General features: G+C 41.3%; 1 protein-coding gene across 1 annotated transcript in view; it reads right to left on the reverse strand.

Annotated features, from left to right (window-relative positions):
- Positions 1–23260, reverse strand: part of pappa2 (pappalysin 2) — a gene marked incomplete at both ends in the record, with an annotated part of 373122 nt that overhangs the window by 162080 nt on the left and 187782 nt on the right. Inside the window, 2 exon segments of the mRNA XM_084327732.1 lie at positions 20754–20889; positions 22100–22216. Coding sequence (XP_084183858.1) covers positions 20754–20889; positions 22100–22216 — 253 coding nt within the window.

Consider the following 23260-nt stretch of genomic DNA (forward strand, 5'->3'; position numbering starts at 1 on the left):
GAGCATGACCTCAGAGTTGCTTGTCTACCATCACCCCAGACTTTGAGACTCTTGTCAGGACCAAACAACAACATCATAACATGATGATCCCATAGCAAATTAAAATAATGACTCATGAAACATTTGAATTTGGATCTTGCAACTTTAAATGAAATGTATTTGAAATGTTGAAGTCAAGAACAATACAGTCAGTCAGTGCATTGAGTCAAGTGCAATTGGAATGAAGTGCGTTTGTTTTGACTAAAGTCTCCTCCCGTTTTGTCAGTACTGTGCTACGACTGACAGCGTGTGGTTTAGGAACAGGGCGTTTTACACAAATCCAGCGCTCCCTTTCTTGGCTGTGACGTAGCCACGCAAGTTAACGTTAACAACAAAGATGGCCGCGTCGGTACTCGGAGTTTCAGAGTAAAAAGATCGCTTGCTATTTGTAATAAATGCAATGCAGACGTTCCACAAGACAGACAGACCGGCGCATGCAGTTCAGCGTCGCGGAGCATTTAGCCTGCTGGCTACCTAGCTCCACTTCAACCAGCATCGGGAGCTCCAGCAGCTTGTCGATGTGCTAATAGCCTCAGCAAGCTAACCTTAGCTGGCTCCAGCAGCTTGTCGATCTGCTGGAGCCAGCTAACGTTAGGTTGCTGAGGCTATTAGCACATCGACAAGCTGCTGGATCTCCCGATGCTGGTTGAAGTGGAGCTAGGTAGCCAGCAGGCTAAATGCTCCCGACGACATCAACAAGCTGCTGGAGCCAGCTAACGTTAGCTTGACTGGTTGCTAGCTAACTAATGAAGCTACTCGTCCCGGGAGATAACGGCGCTGGTTGTTGGCTAACTAATGTAGCTACTCGTCCCGTGAGATAACGGCGCTGCCTGGCTGGTTGTTGGCTAACTAATGTAGCTACTCGTCCCGTGAGATAACGGCGCTGCCTGGCTGGTTGTTGGCTAACTAATGTAGCTACATTTGCGCATTGCAGTTACTTATTATTAATTGTTATTGTTTTTAATGACTAATCGACGCAACAATATCTCGTCGACGATTTTTCATAATCGACATCGTCGATTATGTCGACTAATCGTTGCAGCCCTACATATCACCCACACTAGATGAATGATATAACGTTGCCCACGGAATTATAAACGACCCCCCGCCCATCCGGTCAACATCAGATCATACGTAGTAACTTCTAGAAGTACGTGCAGTTGAAATTTTTATCTCGCGCCGATTGCTATCAAACTGTATACAATCATCAATATAATGCATTTAGGGCTATAAATCACGTTCTGGAGAAAGCTGCAGAAAACGATAAAAACATACTTATACTTTAGACCGTATTTTAGTATGAATATGTGAATGAAAAAGTATAACGTTGCTACACCCTGAACAATAGATATAGGACTTTGAATGGGCCATGGTAATGTCAATTTAGCAATACAATTTAAAAAGTTATAGCCCTGCAAAGAAGGGGAACTTCTCCATGTTAAATAGGGCTGGCGAGGGATGGTAAATTATGAATTTAACCCCGGCGATCAAAGTGTTAAGGGGATGCAGACCAGAGAAAGACTTTCGACTTGTTTACATCAGGGTCCCCCATTTTCTATTCGTAATGAAATTGCTATTATGTGTCTGCGTGAACACACAACTGTAACTGTACTAAAAAATAACAAAATATGGGTTGTCTCAGTTCAGTATATTGGTCAAGTTTTGGGTGGGACTTGTTTGCGTCCCTACAGCTTCTTATTCAATTGAGCGAGATGCTCGGTTATGTCACACAGCCAGTTTGCATCTGACAGTTCAGACAATATTTCTTCAACCCTTTGTTACCTATTCCGCCTGGATATTTTTTGTATTTTGGGCTGTAAAATTGTCAAAGAATGTCTGAGGAGTAAGTGCTTTTGGCTTTTTTCCTTTGTTACTTCATCAATGCCTCAGATGTTCAACATACATGTATGTGTAAGAATGTGTAATAACTAAGGCTGTCAAAGTAAAAGTTTTATTAACGCATTAACCCACAATTATTTTAACGCCGCTATTTTTTAACCCAAGATTAATGTAAAAAAAATTATTTGTTTACCAGAGCTCTTGGGGGCCACATCAAATGACGTGGCGGGCCACATTTGGCCCGCGGGCCATGAGTTTGACACCTATGCCATAGAGGCTTTTGGGAAGTGTTGTTCGGAAAAATTCCAACGCTCCTCGAAAGCTCTCGGTGTCCTCTACAAAATGGCTGCAAAGAAACTACAATTCCTGACGTTAAAATTTTCCAAAATGGTCGACTTTCGCAAACTATACAACACCAAAACAAAAACAAAGATCTATCTAATAACACTTTAACCTATTGGTAAACTAACGTATTGATGATAATATACATTATAACTGCTGTTGTGACATGGTTATGATGTTTATACTTGAATACGTTTGAAAAATAAAACGCTACTTTTGTCAAACAGTCTGGAGAGATTGATTTATGACGTGATGTCATTTGCGGTCCGCCGATGGACCGCACGGGTGGAAGACAGCCTTTATGAGGAATGTGTAAAGCGTTCAATTGTGAATGTCAGTAGTACTTTGATAAGAAATAATTTGGTGTCTGGCTGACAGTTCATGAAGTTTATTTTGGAATAATGATGGATAAGATAACGTTATTTGAAGAAGTTCTTGGTACCCAAACTCCTGTATCCAATAATGAAAATTATAATAAACGTATTTATATAGCATTACAATACCTGTGTCTGGCGACAATTACTGCTGCCATGATCACCTGTGACGGTGGCATGATGCCCCATAGTGTTTAGGGCTTTGCGCTTAGTTACCACCATGTCTGTGAAGACGGTAGGTGCGTAGCGTTAACTGCTCGGTGCAATTGCAGCCGGGCTTTGTGGATAGGGAGCATTTCTGGATGAGGCTCATTTGCATAGAAAGGGGACATGTTCCGCCCATATTACCTCATTTGAATATGCATCAATTGCACCGGAAGCAATGCTGACGGAACGTAGTTCCCACCTCATTTCACCCGTTGAGCGTACTCTGTGGATAGCAAACTGAGTTTCAAAGCGATGTGCACCGGATTTGCATCGGAAAAAGACGTGCAAACCCTTTTTGGAGTATTTCTTAATGGAGAGGTTAGGTTTTTTTCAAAACTACATTGAAATGATTTGCAAACCAGGACCTAGACATGGGACTGGAGGATGCAGTTAGAACAAGGGGAGGAAGAGGGCCAGTTAGATGCCTTATCTTAAAACATCTAAGTATGGACCAAAAGGGGCTTTGAATGCGAGCAATGCTTACAGAGCAGGTTCCCCGCATTGGAATGTTTGATAAAAAAAGCTTGTAAAAATCTGAATGAAATACTACGTCAGAAATACAGACATCTAATGATGGATTAAAAGCAGCAGAGGGTGGGAATTTGTCAATTCTGAGGAAGCTGTGAAAAGCTAACATAAATATACATTCTAAAAGAGTGGCTCAGTAAGGGTAGAAAATACCACCCCTAACGACCGTTACCATCTGATGCAGAATGCAAAGAATAATGGGGTTGTTGGGAATCTGGAACTGAAGTGAACTCTGAAGGGAGATACCATTGAGAAGCAATTTTATTGCTGGGTTGGAGACCAAACTGGGAGAGTCCCACCACCAAGCCTTGGATGTAAGAAGGGTAGACACTGCTAGCCCACTTCTCATGTAATTTGTGGGTGAATCAAGACAACGAAATCAGAGGGATTTGGAACTCCCCACATTCAAGAGAGTTAGGGCAGGGAAAGGAGTGATAGTCAGTTGAAACAAGACAATTCATCACCATCAGCTAAAACATGATGTCCAGGAATATGAATAACGCTAATGATGAAGTTGAGCGACACTGAAAGTCACGTCGCGTCTGACAAAAGGCATGATGTCACTGGAAGATTGAACATCCCTTTTTTATTATGGAAACTACCGTCTCGTTATCGCAACAGACAGTGATGTGTTCAAGTGACCCCAGGTATTACATGCAGCTATGATGGGATAAAATGTATATGAATGTCGAACAGCGCAGAGGAATGTACAAGGCCAAAGAATTGAAGAGGCCATTTATCAGCAAACCACTGGCCTTGAAAAATAAAATGCCGCTCTATCCTACAGGTAAGACCAGCAATTTCCCAAGGGGATCAATAAAGGAATATCTTAAATGCGGATTAGGGCGGCAACCATCATTGAGTATGATAGGATCATGAAAGTAAGAAACAGAGGAAGCCGAATCAAGCAGACTGGAAATTAACAAGTGACCTTGATTAATAATGGCCATTGCGAAATGTACATGGCCAGCAGAGACAACAATTCATGTTTTGTGATTTGATTCGAAGGCACAAACGATTGAGCTAGCATCATACAAATAAATGTCATTATTTGGTCTAAAAGTTGTCATTCTTTCCATGCTTAACTCATTGGACGCCACGGATTAGCCTCATCCTGTAGTAGCTACAGTACCGCCATCGCTGTAAACGGTGGGAGTCGCTCACCTTGTTTGCAGAGCTATAACTATTTAAATATTATAGCTATATCCATACATTCTCGCTTTATACCGTGGTGAATATAAGTATGGTTTTAGAGTGGTCTGGGGTAATTCCTGGGAGGCTAGTAATAGCCCGCGATGCATATTATACTTAATCCAATGGCATTTCGTCCCTATACACCAGGGGTGTCAAACTCATTTTCACAGAGGGCCACATCAGCATTATGGTTGCCCTCAAAGGGCCAAAGACTGTATAAATGTTAATGTAATGTAAAATAAATGTAGCTACACATTTACATATTGTTAAACATGGTGTTTCTGTATTTATTACTTATTCAAGTTACCGGTATACATATTGCATATTAATTTGCATAAATGTAAAAATATATGTTAGCTTATGTTATTTTAACAAATAATTTTAGTTTATCAGAACCCCATATTACTCCACCAATCAATGATCAAACCATTCAAGTAAATAACAAAGAAGAATATCATCAAATACAAGCTATGACATTAAGTTTGTTCAAAACCTTTTTGTCACAGTCAAGAGGGGCAGAACTAACAACTGTGAGCTGCAAAGAACACGTGGGACAGATGTAGCAGATGTTACAAAAACAAATGGCTGCACACAACCTTGCAGAGGCCATACATCCAACTAATGGAAGATAGTTTAATTAACTTTAATTAACAGATTGCAGAATGGGTACAGTACAGTACAGCTCAATACACACAATTGTTAAGGGGATGCAGACCAGAGAAAGACTTTCAACTTGTTTACATCAGGGTCCCCCATTTTCAATTCGTAATGAAATTGCTATTATGTGTCTGCATGAACACACAACTGTAACTGTACTCAAAAATAACAAAATAAGGGTTGTCTCAGTTCACAACTATATTGGTCAAGTTTTGGGTGGGACTTGTTTGCGTCCCTACAGCTTCTTATTCAATTGAGCGAGATGCTCGGTTATGTCACACAGCCAGTTTGCATCTGACAGTTCAGACAATAATATTATTTCTTCAACCCTTTGTTACCTATTCCGCCTGGATCTTTTTTGTATTTTGGGCTGTAAAATTGTCAAAGAATGTCTGAGGAGTAAGTGCTTTTGGCTTTTTTCCTTTGTTACCTCAGATGTTCAACATACATGTATGTGTAAGAATGTGTAATAACTAAGGCTGTCAAAGTTAAAGCTTTATTAACGCATTAACCCACAATTATTTTAACACTGCTATTTTTTAACCCAATATTAATGTAAAAAAAAAAAAAAATTTTACCTGAGCTCTTGGGGGGCCACATCAAATGACGTGGCGGGCCGGATTTGGCCCGCGGGCCGTGAGTTTGACACCTATGCTATACACGCTACAATAAAAAATTCAAATGCATATGATCTGTATATTATGTTCCATCATGCATGCATGAAAGGGGAGGGGGGGTCGTTTCTGATTAATTGATTGTCAATAACGGCATTCATTAGTACAACAGCATACGCTGATCAGGGCGATGGCTATGAAAACAATGCACAACGAGCTGAAATTGACGTTAAATTGCTCTTACCTGTGGCCGATGAGATTCCAAAAAGAATATTCCAATTATTTGATTGCCATCTGGTAGATCATATGTCCATTTGGCCCACGCCATAACCCCCCACAGCATAATGAATCCGGCATCCCGAAAGTGATTCAATGCGATCGGGTATACCCCTCGGTCCAGCCTGCTCAAAAACTCCGCCCGGAGGAATTTCAATGATACACAGAGTCATACACAGAGTCAGAAAGGAAGTGCGACATCGGCCGCATACCACCAGGCGGCGGTATTGGACCTTTGCGATCTCAGACACATTGCCACACAGTACCACAGCCTTCCAGGATGATTTATGAATGGAAATAGCGAATAAAAGAAATAACGATCATGATAACGAGTATACTCGCTGTTGGCGTCCAACGATTGGCGGGCTATAACGAGTATACTCATCGATGGCGGGGAATGAGTTAACTATGTTGGGGGTCCCAAATAGGCATCCCTCTGTTTTTAGGGTTGAGAACCACTGGACTGAGTCATCAGGGACGATGGGTTGTGTTTGGATTGTGGTTGTGTCGACCACCAAGCACATTCTGCTTATTGTAAATATGTGTAGGTTGCAAAAAAGGAGGTAGGGACCGCACTCTGGGAATATCGGTTTTTATTTTTATGCACAAGTTGTTATAGCGCACAAAACGTTTTCAGCCATCCGGCCTTCATCAGTGTGCAAATGACAAATGTGACAAACAAACCTTAACTAGGCTGTAATTGGGGGGTTCCAATATGGCGGCGTAGAGGAAGGATACCTGATGTATTGAACATACTCCGCCTAACTTGAGTTTATGTCAACCCACGCTTATTAAGCACATAATCAACAAAGAAATGCCACCCAAAAGGACCGAACCGAGCAGGAAGACGGTGACATCGCCCGGCGTTACCACTAGTGCTAGCATGAGACCGCAAGGAGCTAACTCACCAGCTAACTTAGAAGCTAATGCAGCTAACGTCGAAGCTAACGATGAAACACCGCCGACATGGTTTATTGGGGAACTGGAGAAAGTATTCGACAGAATTCAAGCCATGATGGAACTTAAGATGAACTCTCTAAGCATCTCGGTGGAAAGACTTATGATTGACAACCAGGCACTGGGGCAACGTGTTAAGGAAATGGAGGGAGTGCAAGCTAGCTTTGGTGATAGCCTACACCAAGACCTCAGCGATCATAGGAAAGACACAGAGGAGGAGATCTGCGGTCTGAGGGAAAAGCTGGACGACTTGGAAAACAGAGGGAGAAGAAGGAACTGGTGGGATTCCCAGAAGGTGTGGAGGGGAAAAGCTCTATCGATTTCCTACAAGAATGGCTCCCCAAAATACTGGATCTGGACACCGGGCAACCCATTGAGATAGAGCGGGCTCACCGTACGCTCCAACGCCGTCCCGAAGAAGGCAGCCTCCCCCGAGCCATAGTGATCCAGCTACTCCGTTTCACCAATGTGACGAGAATCCTGGACGCGGCGTGGAAAAAGAAATCACTGGCATACGGTAATTCTACTATCAAGATCTTCAAGGATATGTCCACGACCCTCTACAAGAAGAGAAAAGCCTTCATGCCGTTGAAGAAGAAGCTACACGAGAACAACGTATCCTTCAGGCTACTCCATCCCACTAACTTGAGCGTGGGCAGACGCACCTTTAACTCACTGGGGTCAGCGGAGACGTATCTGAGTAAGCACCACCCGGCTATGCTGAAGTGATCCAGCGGTCTTCACTCGACCAGAAAGGAGCGGTAAATAAAGACACATACCAGGCAATAAGCCTCATACTCTAATTACTTTTTGAAATGTTAACCGCCGGGTAATACGTGTCGTTATTGGCGACACTGGACTTGAGATGTTTAAGCCTCACGGGACCTTTTGGTGTGAGTTCATATTACTACGTTTAATTTCAAGATGGTTATGTGCTAATGGGTATATGTAGGTGTACATGTATTATATATATATGTGTGCACATTACATTTATGCATTTTAAGCGTTGATATTACCCATAAAAAAAAAGAAGGGTGTATATATATACATGTTTTGAAATGCTTAAAGGAGTTGTTCGTACCCACACCTTTAATTACTTAACCTAAACCAAGTAAGGAGCCCGGCCCCGCTTGGTAGGATAGGGTATGGTACTACGCAAGATTACGGGAGGATATATAGGCCAGGGTATTTTTTTATGGGAAGGGGGGGTATTAAGGGGAAAAGGGAGGGGTTCAGACAGGACTGTTTTTGTGAATTGGTTTATAATGTTTACACATCTAGGTATTGTATACTATGTTTTCAGGTATCCCAGTGTCCTACTAACCAGCTATACCAACCACATGGGTGAATGACACTCGTTTCTGAGTTGGAATATTAATGGTCTTAACCGGCAAGTTAAACGCAGTAAAGTTCTTAGCTTCATCAGAAGACATCAAATAGACGTGGCCTTCCTGCAAGAGTCTCACTTTGATGACGCAGAGCACAGTAAACTGGGGAAACAATGGCAAGGTCAAATATTTTTCTCCTCATTTACATCTTCAGCAAGGGGGGTGGCTATTCTGGTAAGAAAAGGGATCCCCTTCCAACCAAACCTAGTTGAAAAGGATAAAGGGGGAAGATATATTTTAGTCAGGGGATATATGGGAGACCAACTGGTCACTATGCTGAATGTATATGGTCCGAACCACGAACTAACCAGTGTTTTCATCATCTCTTTTCAAGAAGGCACACGAATTAGAGATATGATTTCTGAATAAAACCAGACAAAGTAGAAGTGCCCGAGATGAAAGATTAATGATGAAAACAACTTCACTTGCAATCTCCTCCTTCTATTCTCTGCTTATAACCAATAACTCCTTACTATTTCAAATACTTTCCATGACTGCAAATATCAAACCGCCAAGGGGTACACAATGATTATCAACAACATTGAACATTCAACGGACACTTTTATCCAAAGCGACTCACAGATTCCGTGCGACAGGACACCAGGAAGGGCACAACTCTATCAGCTGAGTAACAATGTTCATCAAAGTGTTGAGTGCTACAGTGCAGGTTAGTGTATTAGGACAAGTGCATGACAGTAAGGTTAGTTAGGGTTAGATTTATTTGTATCAGTTGGAAGCAGGATAATAATTTACACAATGATTATCAAAATGCACATTATATATTAGAGGTAATTGAATTAATGCTACTTAAGAGTAGACGAGAAAAGGAATGGATGTATTTCATGCAAAAATAACTGCCTGGCTGCCTAGAGGTTTTGTTTGAGTTTTTCTCTATGCTAATATCGTGTCACATGAGCCACACTAGGGGTGTGAGGAAAGCCAGAGAAGGCGTGACGAGGTAAGTATCCTGAGGCACACCCATCGCACACATCCTGAGGTAAGATCAACTTCAATTTAACATCACAGACTATGAAGACAAAGAGCTATTTTGTCTGATTCAAGACTTTGGCCATTCATTTACAATTTTATTTAAAGCCTAATGCTGTAAGATCTAGTTAGATACAAGATCTGATAAGATTGTAGTGAATGTGACCTTCCTGGCATAAGGACTCACTGCTAATGCAATTGGCTTGCATTTCCTATTTTCAATTAAGTGATTTTATTTACAATGAATTGAATTAACCCCAAAATGATTTTCCTCTTTAGCAGAAAGGCGTTGAACCATTTATGTGAGGAATTTTCTAAGGCAATTTTATCATCCTCAGATCATATTGGTGAGAGGACACCACAAGTGAGAAGGAGTGACTCGTGATTGACCTGAACCACGAACGACATGCGGCCCATGGCAGACCAAACGAGAGGGAGCTCAACCAGGGCGACGACACAACCTGAGAGAGCCGCCATCCAACCCAGCCACACGACACAGACGTCCCCAAGGAAGTGGAGCAGAGGACCACGAAGGAGACTGACCAAGGAGACACTGACGAAGAGGAGATCAACCTTTGACGGCCTGAGAGAAGACACCTACGAGTTCAAAGTCATCACCATCAACGAGATTGAGCCTGCTGCGCCACCCCGGCACTGCAGACCATGGCAGACCAAACCCATCACCTACAGAAAGGAGATGGAGCCCCCGACCATCAAGGTGGACTTCCATGACAAGATTGCCATCCGTGTGAGAGAGAGCGTCCTACTGACTGGCCGCTACACCAGCAAACCCTCGCCCCTCTGGTACCGCGATGACGGGGAGCGAGGGGACCAACCACCACACAGCACGTTCAAGACCACCCTACAGCCATGCCTCTAGGCCTGATAAAGGTCAAGCGTGAGCACAGTGGCAGACATGTGATGGCGGTGAAGAACAACATAGACTCCAGGAAAAGAGTCTGCAAGGCCACTATAGTTGACTGCCCCACTGCTACAGGTGACCCTGTGACCCTTGACAAGGTACACAGGGAGTGGACGACGACCTCCTGTAGGCCCCCTCCGAATGATGGGGGAGTGAATGCTCCCGACCGCACCGTCAAGAAGAGAGACATCATCAGAGACCTGTGGACCAAGAGGCATCTGAACACACATTGTCCACATTATTATGTATTTATTTAATTTACTGTGTTACTGTTTGGCCCTGCCACACGACACACAGAGAACAGATGGTCAACAGCGAAGCAACATCTGTCAGATTCATGCCTTCACAAACAAGAACTGTTTCACAAAGTTCATATGTATCTGGAAAATTATTAACTAAGAATATGATGAAATACAATCAGTAAGATTGCATTAACCAATTTTATAATGGCAATGAGGAATGATCACAGAGTCACATTGCAAAATTGTATTGTTAAACAGGGCAGAACCAGTTGGTTTGTTCCAAGACACCAAGTCTGTTTTGACCATTGATAGTATGCACCACAGCAAAATACTAGAACAATGCATAACGATTATCATAATCACCTTTTATATCAGTTTTTATACAAACCACTAGGTTAACGGTTGTTAATTTTTTTTGTATATATTAGCCACTAGGTTAATGCCTATTTGTAAATCCTATTCCTGATAATTATGCACACGAATTTGTGTTTTCACCCTGTGCACTCTGACCACACAGAGACAGTGTTCACATGTATTTTATTGGGTTATCACTATGTCTGTATGTACAACCATGATCCTAGCTCCCATAGATATTATCATGAAGACACATAGTTACCACTTAAATGTCTGAGTCACGACATGAGCGACTGGAGGTAGGCCAATATATGTGCACAGCTATAGCTTCTAATGAGTATGTTAATTGTGTTTGATATCAGAGTTGAGGACCACTCATTGATATAGGTATTTGAGTGGCTAAATCAGACCATTATTAATAAAAGAAAAGGGTGATATTCCCACACCCCACATCTCTGATATCAAAATAACACAGACTAGTCCAGTCAATCATGTCATGAATCACGTACGTAAATATTTCTATTTTAAACTGTTATGCCAACCAACAGATCACATTGGCCAAAATTTTCATTATTTTAATTGTTTTCTATTTCATTCATTATCTGATAACCGATGGATTACATCGGTCCCATTCTATTACCATATCTATTCATATCTATTCTTACCTGTTCCAAATAATCCTGGTATAATATATATTAATCTCACCCACATTATAATAGAGAAAAGTGAGTAACTGTGGAATAATAGAATGATTCCCCAACTCTCTCATGTAAAGACATTCCCCTCCCCTGTATCTATCCTGTGTGTCCCCCCCCCTCCCCCATTTGACCTATCAAATGGGACCACCTCCCCCCCCCCTTTTAACTATATAAGGCTCCTCCCGAGAACAATTCAAGGTCTTTTACCTGGGTCATTTCAGCTGCTCACCTGGGGCGAAGCCCTCAGCCATTCTCTCTATGTACTATATATATTTCTATCTGTTTGGTTAATAAACCTTGTTATTATCCAAACCTTGGTTGACTGAGAACATTCTTCTTCAGGATATCCACGAATATCCCACAACCCTAACTTCTATGTGAACCTTTTTCTTAAAGTGACATGCACCCCTTCAGAACTTATAATTGGTGGTGACTTTAACCTGGTATTAGACCCTGCTATGGACAGATCCTCCCCTACCCCTAAACCTTTAACCTCAGCGGCCAAGGCTCTTAAAAAAGAACTTATGGATCTTAATTTGTTGGATATATGGCGGGAGGGGCATGCATCTCAAAGGGAATATAGCTTCTACTCACACATGCACAACAGCTACTCTAGGATTGATACGTTCTTTATACATACAGCAAAACTCCATCTTGTTTCGTCCTGTGAATACTTAGCCATGACACACTCAGATCACGCCCCCCTTTTGATAAAAAATAGCCTTAAGCGACTCTCACACAAACTCCAAACGCTGGAGGTTTCCTAACTTTCTAAATAACGATAAAGATTTTGTCAAATAAATTAACGAACAGTTGGACTGGTATTTATTGATTAATAGAAACTCGGCCTCCCCAGCTATAGTCTGGGAGACCCTTAAAGCTTACATAAGAGGCTCCATTATTAGTTACTCTTCCTGGAAAAATAAACAATATCAAACCAAATTACGCTCACTAGAGACTGATATAAAAGCGCTTGAAAGTCAACATTCCCTATTACAATCACAGACCTTATTGGATCAGATAACGGCAAAAAAGGCAGAATATAACACTATCACCTCGCGAGAGGTAGAAAACGCTATGTCAAGGTTGAAACATCGCTACTATGAGCAGGGTGACATGGCAGGGAAACTACTAGCGTGGCAAATTAGAAGGGAGGATGCCGCTAGGTGTATACCGGCCATTAGGGTAAGCGACAAAGGGGAGTTGACCCGGAACCCACTGCTCATAAATCGGGCCTTCTCAGACTTCTACAAGTCTCTCTACTCCTCGCAGGGGGAGAAGAGACAGGAGATGTGTGAGTTCTTGGACAACCTAGATATACCTACGATAACAAAAGGTACAAGGGGGGTCCTTGACGAGGCGATAACTAAGCAAGAAATACTAGATGCCTTATCAAAACTGACGCCAGGGAAAGCTCCAGGGCCGGACGGCTTCTCTATAGACTTCTACATGGCATTTATTAGCAAATTGATAGACCCTCTCCTAGAAATGTTCAACTACTCCATTGAGAATGACCAACTACCTGATACCCTTGAGCAAGCTCTTATTATAGTCCTGCCAAAACCAGGGAAGGACCCTACCTTATGCGGGTCGTACAGTCCAATTCCGATCCTTTCCAACGAATATAACATTTTTACTAAAATCATAGCCACTCGACTTGAGAGAGTAACCTCCTCACTTATTAATACGGACCAGACCGGTTTCATACAGAATCGCTCATTAGACAACGTGAGAAGATTTCTTAACTTGACGCACTGTGCCAAATCCATAGAAGACCCAGTCATAGCGATCTCGTTGGATGCGGAGAAGGCATTTGACCGAGTAGAGTGGCATTTTCTCTTCGCTATGCTACAAAAAATGAACTTTGGCCCAAATATGCTAAGAATGATCCATATGCTGTACCTTAACCCTACAGCCAGGATACAGACCAACTCAGAGATTTCACCTTCTTTCCCTCTAAGGCGCGGTACTAGGCAGGGTTGCCCTCTTTCCCCGACGCTTTTTGCGCTGGTAATCGAACCCCTGGCTATAGCAATAAGGTCACATAAAGCTATTAGTGGGATCAAGGTGGGTCTTGAGAGCCATGTCATCTCTTTATACGCGGACGACATAGTCCTGTTTCTAACCAATCTTGACTCATCCATGCCTGCCCTTATGGAACTACTGTCAAAGTATAATGTAATCTCAGGCTACAAGATTAATGCACAAAAAAGCGTGGCCATGCCACTTAACTCACTAGCCGAAAAAATACCAAGGTCCAATTTCCCCTTCCAGTGGAACTCACAATTTGTAACATATTTGGGTCTAAAGATCCCGAACCAAATAGATACAATTTTCTTACTAAATCATGACCCACTACTTAAAAAGGTGGAGAAGGACCTAGATAGATGGATGCAGCTACCTCTCTCGCTAACCGAACTGTGAACTGCATTAACATCCTTCCTAAATGTCTCTATCTTTTTCAAACCCTCCCTATATCCCTCCCAACAGTCATCTCCCGCCTCGACTACTGCAATGCACTGCTCGCTGGCCTCCCGGCCACTGCCACTAAGCCTCTTCAACTCATTCAGAACGCAGCGGCCCGCCTGATCTCAAACCTACCGAAGTCGGCCCATGTCACCCCACTTCTTAGGGACCTGCACTGGCTCCCCATTGCTGCACGAATCCGCTTCAAGGCCCTCGACCTAGCATACCGTGCGGCAAAGGGAACCGCTCCCGCCTACCTCCGGTCAATGGTCTCTAACTACACACCCTCAAGACCCCTACGCTCTGCATCTTCTGGCCGCCTCAGACCTACTCCTATCCAAGCTCCGGGAGGGTCATCAAAGAGAAGTCGCCTATTCTCAGTCCTTGCCCCACAATGGTGGAATGAACTACCCACCCCAGTTAGGACAGCCGAATCACGTCCAATATTTCGCCGTCAACTAAAGACGCACTTCTTCAACCATTATCTGAATTTAAAAAAAAACTATAAAAAAAAAAAATATCTAACCCTAACTAACCATACTGTCATGCACTTGTCCTAATAAACTAACCTACACTGTAGCACTCAACACTTTGATGAACATTGTTACTTAGCTGATAGAGTTGTGCCCTTCCTGATGGCTTGTCGTACAGAACTTGTAAGTCGCTTTGGATAAAAGCGTCAGCTAAATGACTAAATGTAAATGTAAATGTATATATTATCTATACATAAGAACTTCTTCAAGAAATTACAAAGGATAATATCTGCATTCATATGGAGAAGGAAGGTCCCTAGAATTAAAATTAAAACCCTATATAATTCCCCCCAGTGTGGTGGACTGAAACTCCCGGACTTCCAACGCTATTACTGGGCTGCACAGACAAGGGCTCTGTGGATTTTGCAGAATGAGTCGATTAATTCCCCTGCCTGGAGACAAATAGAACAATGCCATACGATGGACGTACCGCTGGCCGGAATTCCTTTTATCAGGAAGTACCACACCCTGAAGAATAGTTCAGATAACCCATTTATTAAACACACAGCAAGAACATGGTTTGAGATTCAGACACATCTTCGTAGCTTTATTGCATTTCACAGGAAGACTCCCTTCCACAACAATCCAGCTTTGCCAGAATCACTTAGAGATGGCATCACCAAGAAGTGGTACACTCGGGGAATTAAAACTTTTGGGGACCTATATGATAATAACATACTTCTGTCCTTTGAACAGTTACGCGCCGCCTTTCACCTTCCAACTACTAATTTCTTCAAATACCTACAGGTCAGACACTTCATACTAGGTACAGGTCAGGGAGGAAACTCCACTCTTCCAAAACCCCTCCTCATAGATGATATGCTAAAAGGAGTTAGTCACACTAGAGGCATCCTATCATTAACATATGATAGAATTCTGACCAGTACAGAAATAATACCCCTAAACGCCAAAAACCAATGGGAGCGGGACCTGGACTGTACCTTTGATGAAGATGAATGGGAATCACTATGTGAGTCCGCACTATCTTTTTCATATAACACTCGACATAAACGTATGCAATTTAACATTCTCCATAGAACCTATTTTACGCCGGAAAGACTTCACAGGATGAATGATGCTATCTCTGACCTTTGCCCTAGGTGCTCAACGGAAACAGGTAGCCTGCTCCACATGTTCTGGGAATGTAACAAACTGAGACCTTACTGGGGCTCAATTTGGGAGATTCTTGAAGAGGTCACAAAGTTTGAGATCCCATGTACACCTAAATTAGCATTATTAGGAGACATGTCTGACATTTCTCCAGATAAGAGAGGCAAAGTGCGGATCATTAAATTGGCCATGATTGCAGGGAACAAATGTATTGCCATGCTGTGGAAAAGTGCTGAATCCCCCCCCCCCCCATGTCTATGTGGCTTAGTGAAATCTCTTCGTACATGGCATCAGAGAAAATAATGTTCAATCTTAAGAAAAACCCACATCTCTTTAATAAATGCTGGGCTGGGTTTAGGCAATACTTAGAACAGATTACATAGTAGGTTGACGATGTAGGCTATTATTGAAGCTCCCTTTTGTCTTTCTGATGGGTATATATTGCAATGAATGATACTGTAAATGTTATTAGTTGCTCTTTAAAGAGAAAAGATGTAACGTTAGATATTTATTTGTTTGGTATAGAAGTATGGGCACCTGTTAGACGGATGTAACTGGGTTTACTAAATTCTCAAATTGTGTAAAAAAAAAAAAAAATGAATTTGTTGAGGTCCTAGTCTGGGGGAAGGGGAGGGGGGGTCTGGCCTAGAGTTATTTTTTTTCTTTTTTTTTTATATTGATTTTTCTTTCTTTCAGGGGGGGGGGGGGGTTAATTTGTATCTATTTTTCTGTAACTCGGGGAGGGGGGAGGGGGGGCAGTTGGCAGCATTTCCTTTTGCATTGTTGTTGAACTGTTGAACTAATGCTGTAAAACTGACACAAAAAAAAGAAAATTCCAATAAACATATTGTTTAAAAAAATAAAACTAGGCTGTAGGCTACTTGACAACATACAGGTGGGAACAATCGGCAATCAGTCAACAGGCTAGGTTGACGTCATGATTAGTAGCAGGGCTAGATTGACAGGTAGATATCATCACAGTATCACATAAATGCGTATGATGGCTATGTATGAAAACAACAAATTAATACATATTACAATATAATATTTACAGACCTGTATGGAATAAAAAAGACAGTACATTGGGGGTATCAGGTTGTTAGACCGTTCATTAAACAGTGTACTCGTTTTTTGCTCATACAGTAGTTAATTTAGGATAGCACCTAATGGAATGGAGCTCATACAGTTGATAACTTAGGATAGCACCTAAAGGAATGGAGCCAAAATGGACTTTTCATTCATCCCAGATGGAATACATAGATTTGAGCCGATGTCAATACAATATAAAATTTACAAATCTGTATGGAACAAAAAGACAGCACATTGGGGGTATCAGGTTGTTAGACCGTTCATTAATCAGTGTACTCGTTTTTTGTTTATACAGTAGATAACTTAGGATAGCTTTCACCTAAAGGAATGGAGTCAAATTGAACTCTTCATTCATCCCAACTGGATACATAGATTTGAGCCGATGAATCCATATACATTCGTTGCAAAAGAAGTTGTTCATGGTTACCACCCCTTCTATTAAGAAAAAACATCTCTAGACCTATGCACTTGAGGTCATTAATTTTATGATCCATTTAGTTAAAATGTCGTGCCACAGGGGAATTTATGTCAGTCCGCTTTATATTGCTTCTGTGTTCGTTCAATCTGATTTCTAATTTGCGGGATGTCTGTCCAATATAGTATTTTTTACATGGGCAGAATAATAGATATATTATGTGTGTGGAATTACATGTTATTAGCGATCTGATCTTGTAATTCTTCCCGGTGTGGGAGTCGTGAAATGTGTTTGTTTTGATCATGTGGCTGCAAGATGTGCATGTTCTATATGGGAAGCTTCCATGAATAAAAGGCTCTGGCTTTGAATACGAATATTGAAATAAATGGGTCACTGCAAAAGAAGCAAAATTCCAGGTGGATGAGTTCCCTATCACACCTGTCATCTATGGTTTAGCCAAGGTGCACAAATGTCCAAACGACCCTCCACTCAGACCAATAATCTCGGGGAGAGGGTCCCTCACAGAGAATGCCTCCAAGTTTGTAGACTATCGCATCCAACCACTGGTTTGGAAACTTCCCTCGTATATAAAAGATACCTCTGACTTTCTATCTAAACTAGATTTAGTCAGAAATATTGGTGACAGTGATATTCTTGTAACCCTAGACGTTACTTCGCTATATTCCAACATTAACCACAACCTTGGTCTAGAAGCTTTGAACCATTTCCTAGGTAAACACCCAGACCAAACACCTCCACATGAATGTATCATGGAACTGATGAAATTTACACTGAATAGAAATGTATTTATGTTAGAAAATACCTATTACCAACAGGAATATGGGTCTGCTATGGGATCCCCATCCGCATGCGCCTATGCGTGTTTATTTATGGGTAAGTTCGAAGAGGACTTCATTTACAACAATACGTTATATAGACCCTATATCAAATACTTTGTTCGATTTATCGATGATATTTTCATGCTCTGGTCAGGAAACGAGATAGAATTGTCATCTTTTTTGTCTTATTTAAACTCTTGTGTAGAATCCATCACTTTTAGTATGGAAAAGAGCCGAGAATCCATTCACTTCCTAGATGTAAAACTAACTAAAGTTAATAACCTAATTGCCACAACAATCTACAGAAAACCAACAGATAAAAACAATCTCCTACAGTTTTCTAGTCACCACCCGGTGCCTTTAAAGAAAAGCCTGCCTGTAAGTCAATTATACAGACTCAAACGTATCTGTAGCTCTCAGGAGGAGTTCCACTCCGAAAGTGAAAGTATGTTGGGAAGATTTGATGAAAAGGGCTACCCAAAGCAGTGTCTTAACTCTGCCATGGCCACTGTAAACCAAATTGAAAGAAAATAACTATTCCGGAAGAAAGAAAGAAACAGAACACCAGGCACCATTAATTATGTCCTTACTTTTGATCCATTTAGTTACGTTATCAAGTCCACAGTCATGAAACACTGGCACATTCTATCATCGGATAGAACTTTAAATGATCGCTTCCAACACCCTCCACGCTTTACACATAAAAGGGCTACCAACCTGAAGGACCGCCTTGTTAGAGCGGACTCGTAGTCAAAGCCTGAGCCTTTTATTCATGGAAGCTTCCCATATAGAACATGCACATCTTGCAGCCACATGATCAAAACAAACACATTTCACGACTCCCACACCGGGAAGAATTACAAGATCAGATCGCTAATAACATGTAATTCCACACACATAATATATCTATTATTCTGCCCATGTAAAAAATACTATATTGGACAGACATCCCGCAAATAAAAAATCAGATTCAACGAACACAGAAGCAATATAAAGCGGACTGACTAATTCCCCTGTGGCACGACATTTTAACGAAATGGATCATAAAATTAATGACCTCAAGTGCATAGGTCTAGAGATGGTTTTTCTTAATAGAAGGGGTGGCAACCATGAACAACTTATTTTGCAACGAATGTATATGGATTCATCGGCTCAAATCTATGTATCCAGTTGGGATGAATGAAGAGTTCAATTTGACTCCATTCCTTTAGGTGAAAGCTATCCTAAGTTATCTACTGTATAAACAAAAAACGAGTACACTGATTAATGAACGGTCTAACAACCTGATACCCCCAATGTACTGTCTTTTTGTTCCATACAGATTTGTAAATTTTATATTGTATTGACATCGGCTCAAATCTATGTATTCCATCTGGGATGAATGAAGAGTCCATTTTGGCTCCATTCCTTTAGGTGCTATCCTAAGTTATCTACTGTATGAGCTCCATTCCATTAGGTGCTATCCTAAGTTATCTACTGTATGAGCAAAAAACTAGTACACTGTTTAATGAACGGTCTAACAACCTGATACCCCCAATGTACTGTCTTTTTTATTCCATACAGGTCTGTAAATATTATATTGTAATATGTATTAATTTGTTGTTTTCATACATACGCATTTATGTGATACTGTGATGATATCTACCTGTCAATCTAGCCCTGCTACTAATCATGACGTCAACCTAGCCTGTTGACTGATTGCCGATTGTTCCCACCTGTATGTTGTCAAGTACAGCCTAGTTAAGGTTTGTTTGTCACATTTGTCATTTGCACACTGATGAAGGCCGGATGGCTGAAAACGTTTTGTGCGCTATAACAACTTGTGCATAAAAATGTAAACAACGATATTCCCAGAGTGCGGTCCCTACCTCCTTTTTTGCAACTTAATTAATGTTGGACTACGCACCTGTCTGAGCGCAGTGGTTACCCCTTTTTCTACTAAAATATGTGTAGGTAACGTCATATCTGAGGTAAAATGTTGGAACGAGGTACTTTCCCCAACGGGTTCAATAAAGGAATATCTTATCTTACGTGATAAGAGGGAGAGTGAGGGAGAGATGGAGGTGTTAGGAAAGGGAGGACGATTATTGGCGTGAGGGCAAGAATTGAGAAAGATTGCTACCTGTGGAGGGAGGGAGAGAGAGACAGAGAGAGAGACAACCTCATATCACTGAGATAAACTCATTGACAGAAATAGCATACAGAAAGTAAGTATGAAGACCTCAGATCAACCTAACCAGTAAACAAACAGTAATATGGTGAATATTTTCCTACACTGATCGATTAATCCCAAACTGTGATTTACAAAGTGTGGTCCAGGGCCCACTAGAAGGCAGGGTTATTACAGATGGGCCACCAAATCACCCCTCCCCCCAAAAAGAACAACATAAAAATAACCAGAAATCTCCACCAGGCAGCAGCCACCCATTTTATTGGCTTAAGTGTAGGGGGCGGGCAAACACAGACCAATGAAAGCAGATCTCCCCTCATTATTCCTATTACACTATTACAACTATGCACACTGAGTACTACTATGTACTATATACATAGGTAAATATTCTCATCTCAAATCTGGCTCACTGGGTAATAGCAATTGGCCTAACGTGAGACACTCTGCTCGCTCCCACCTAGATGACAGCAACACCCATGTGATAATACAACGTTAGCCTACTCAACCACCTACCCAGTGAGTGGTTGTTGCCAGTGGTATCAGAGAGCAGTATGGTGGCCGTCTGCCTACACTGCTCCCCCGGCCAGGCCCCATCCGAGCCCAGGTACACCAACACAGAGGCTGCCACGCCGGGATGACTGAAACCCACCTGGACAAAAACACAATGGGTCTCATTATCCAACGGACTTACGACAAAAAGGGCTTTCTCTTAGGGCCATTTGAGACCTTTTCGGGCAAGACATTAATATAGACAATATATTATAATATAATATTAATTATATATGTTTTATTGGGACGGTTGGTGATTCCCAAAATCGGCTTGAAAAGGTCTCAAATGGCCCTAAGAAAAAGCCGTATCAGAGGCTCTCAAATCTAAAATAGTCTTGTGTGTGACATACTGTACTGTACAGGACCGGCTGAAACAGGCTTATGCCCCACTGTGAGTTCTAATGCACCTGGGTCTGTAGGAATACATTGCCACGACAAAAACCTTTTACATGTGGATCTTGCACATTTTTACATTTACATTTAGTCATTTACAGTAGCTGACACTTTTATCCAAAGCGACTTACAAGTTCTGTACGACAAGTCAGTAGGAAGGGTACAACTCAGCTGAGTAAACAATGTTCATCAAACAGTGCTGAAACTTGGGTGCTGCAGTGTTGAATGCATAGTAGTAAAGACTAAAGACATATTAGTATAGTAAGAAGAGTGCCTGATAGTATAAGACAGTAAGACGGTTGTTATTATTATTATTATTTAATTTGTATTCTATTTAATTTTTTATTATTTTAATTTTATTAAAAGTCAGAGGTTTCTTATACTGCACACCTCACTGCTTTTCACTTTTTAAGTGAAATAGTCTTTGGTGTACATAGCTATATGTTGCTTTATGTTACATTCGTTCATACAGTCTAGTGTCCGTCAGTGTGCTGTCTTTACATTAGGTGAGATGTCCTCTGTTGTGTTCCCTGTGTGCTGTCCGGTTAGAACGTGGATTGTTGTAGGTCCTTGTGCTGATAACCAAGTCAAATTACAGCGTATCCCTACATTGGCGAATAAAGCTATTCTAAATCAATCACAGCGTGATAAACAAGGGCCATAATTACTATGGTATCTTGAACCAGACTGGCTGTTAGAAGCCACTATGTGTGTAGTATGGAGATGAACAGGACTTCACTGTCTGTGTGTGTCTGTGCACGCATGTGCGTCTGTGTATGCAAACGTGTGTGTGTGTGTGTGTGTGTGTATGTGTGTGTGTGTAATATTATATCAAATGTGAATATATTTGATATTTATTTCAGAGGCAGTACATATGTACATACTATGTTAAGATGTGTACGTATGCGTTCCAGTACCTTGAGCCATACAGGCTGGCCCAGATCGTTGTGTGTGTACTGGTCCACGGCTGTGCAGGGGTACCAGATGTCAGAAGAGGGCTTCTCGTCGACCTCTAGAGGCTGGGACCTGCATAACTGGAGTAGGGGGAAAAAATATATAATAAAAATTGTAAATAACGGTAAAGTTACCACCGCACGTTTTGAGCGTGTTCACTCTGTCAAGTGTTTTGTCTGTTGAGCCTCTACAGTAGCATTCACTTGTTTTGATGTACGCACTTTCGTACACAAAAAAATTATTAATAGTGAATAATGCAAGAGAAACAAAAGATCTGTCGCAACTTAGTCCTTCAACCAAGGTGCATATACTGGAAAAATCTATCCAGGAAGAGAGAATTCAGTAACGTGTTTTTAGAACATCCATCGGCAGGCACGTGCACACATAGAGCCCAAGGGGTGCTTGAGCACCTGCCTTTTGAAGCCTCATAAAAAAAGGGCAATTTTTGAAAAAAAAAATATAATAATTTTTAACTTTTTTTTGTCATTACGCATATAGACTGCCCTTCCAACTGAAAAATGTCAGCATAGAATCAAAATATTAGTTAAAGAGAGAGAGATGCCCCATATTCCATTGCAGTTTACACTGCCTCCTCAGCGTGCCTCTCCGCGGACCTATATATTTTATTAGGGATGTCCGATATTATCGGCCGATATCGGCAGTAAAATGTGATATCGGAAAATATCGGTATCAAAAAAAAAAAGAAAAAAAATTACATTTATTTAACCTTTATTTACCCAGGCAAGCAAGTAAGAACCAATTCTTATTTTATTTATTGTCAAAAGTATGCATGTTGGTTTAATTCAACAACAAGAGATATGTACTGTAATGTTAGTTTTAACTTTTTTAATTGTCATATTTTGCACAGATAATGCTTACATTTAGAAAGCCTTTTGAATGCATCCAGTGAAATTATTAGTTACCTGAAATTATTCCGTTTTTTTGGGGGGAAACCCTGCATATATCGTATCGGTTGATATCGGTATCGGTATCGGAAATTAAGAGTTGGACAATATCGGAATATCGGTATCGGTAAAAAAGCCAATATCGAGCATCCCTATATTTTATGCATATCGTGGGTGGTGATGATGATGATGATAGAAACCGCTGTGGCGCATACAGTT

This window comes from Notolepis coatsorum (genome assembly GCF_963971535.1).
Source record: "Notolepis coatsorum genome assembly, chromosome: 13".
NCBI lineage: Eukaryota > Metazoa > Chordata > Actinopteri > Aulopiformes > Paralepididae > Notolepis > Notolepis coatsorum.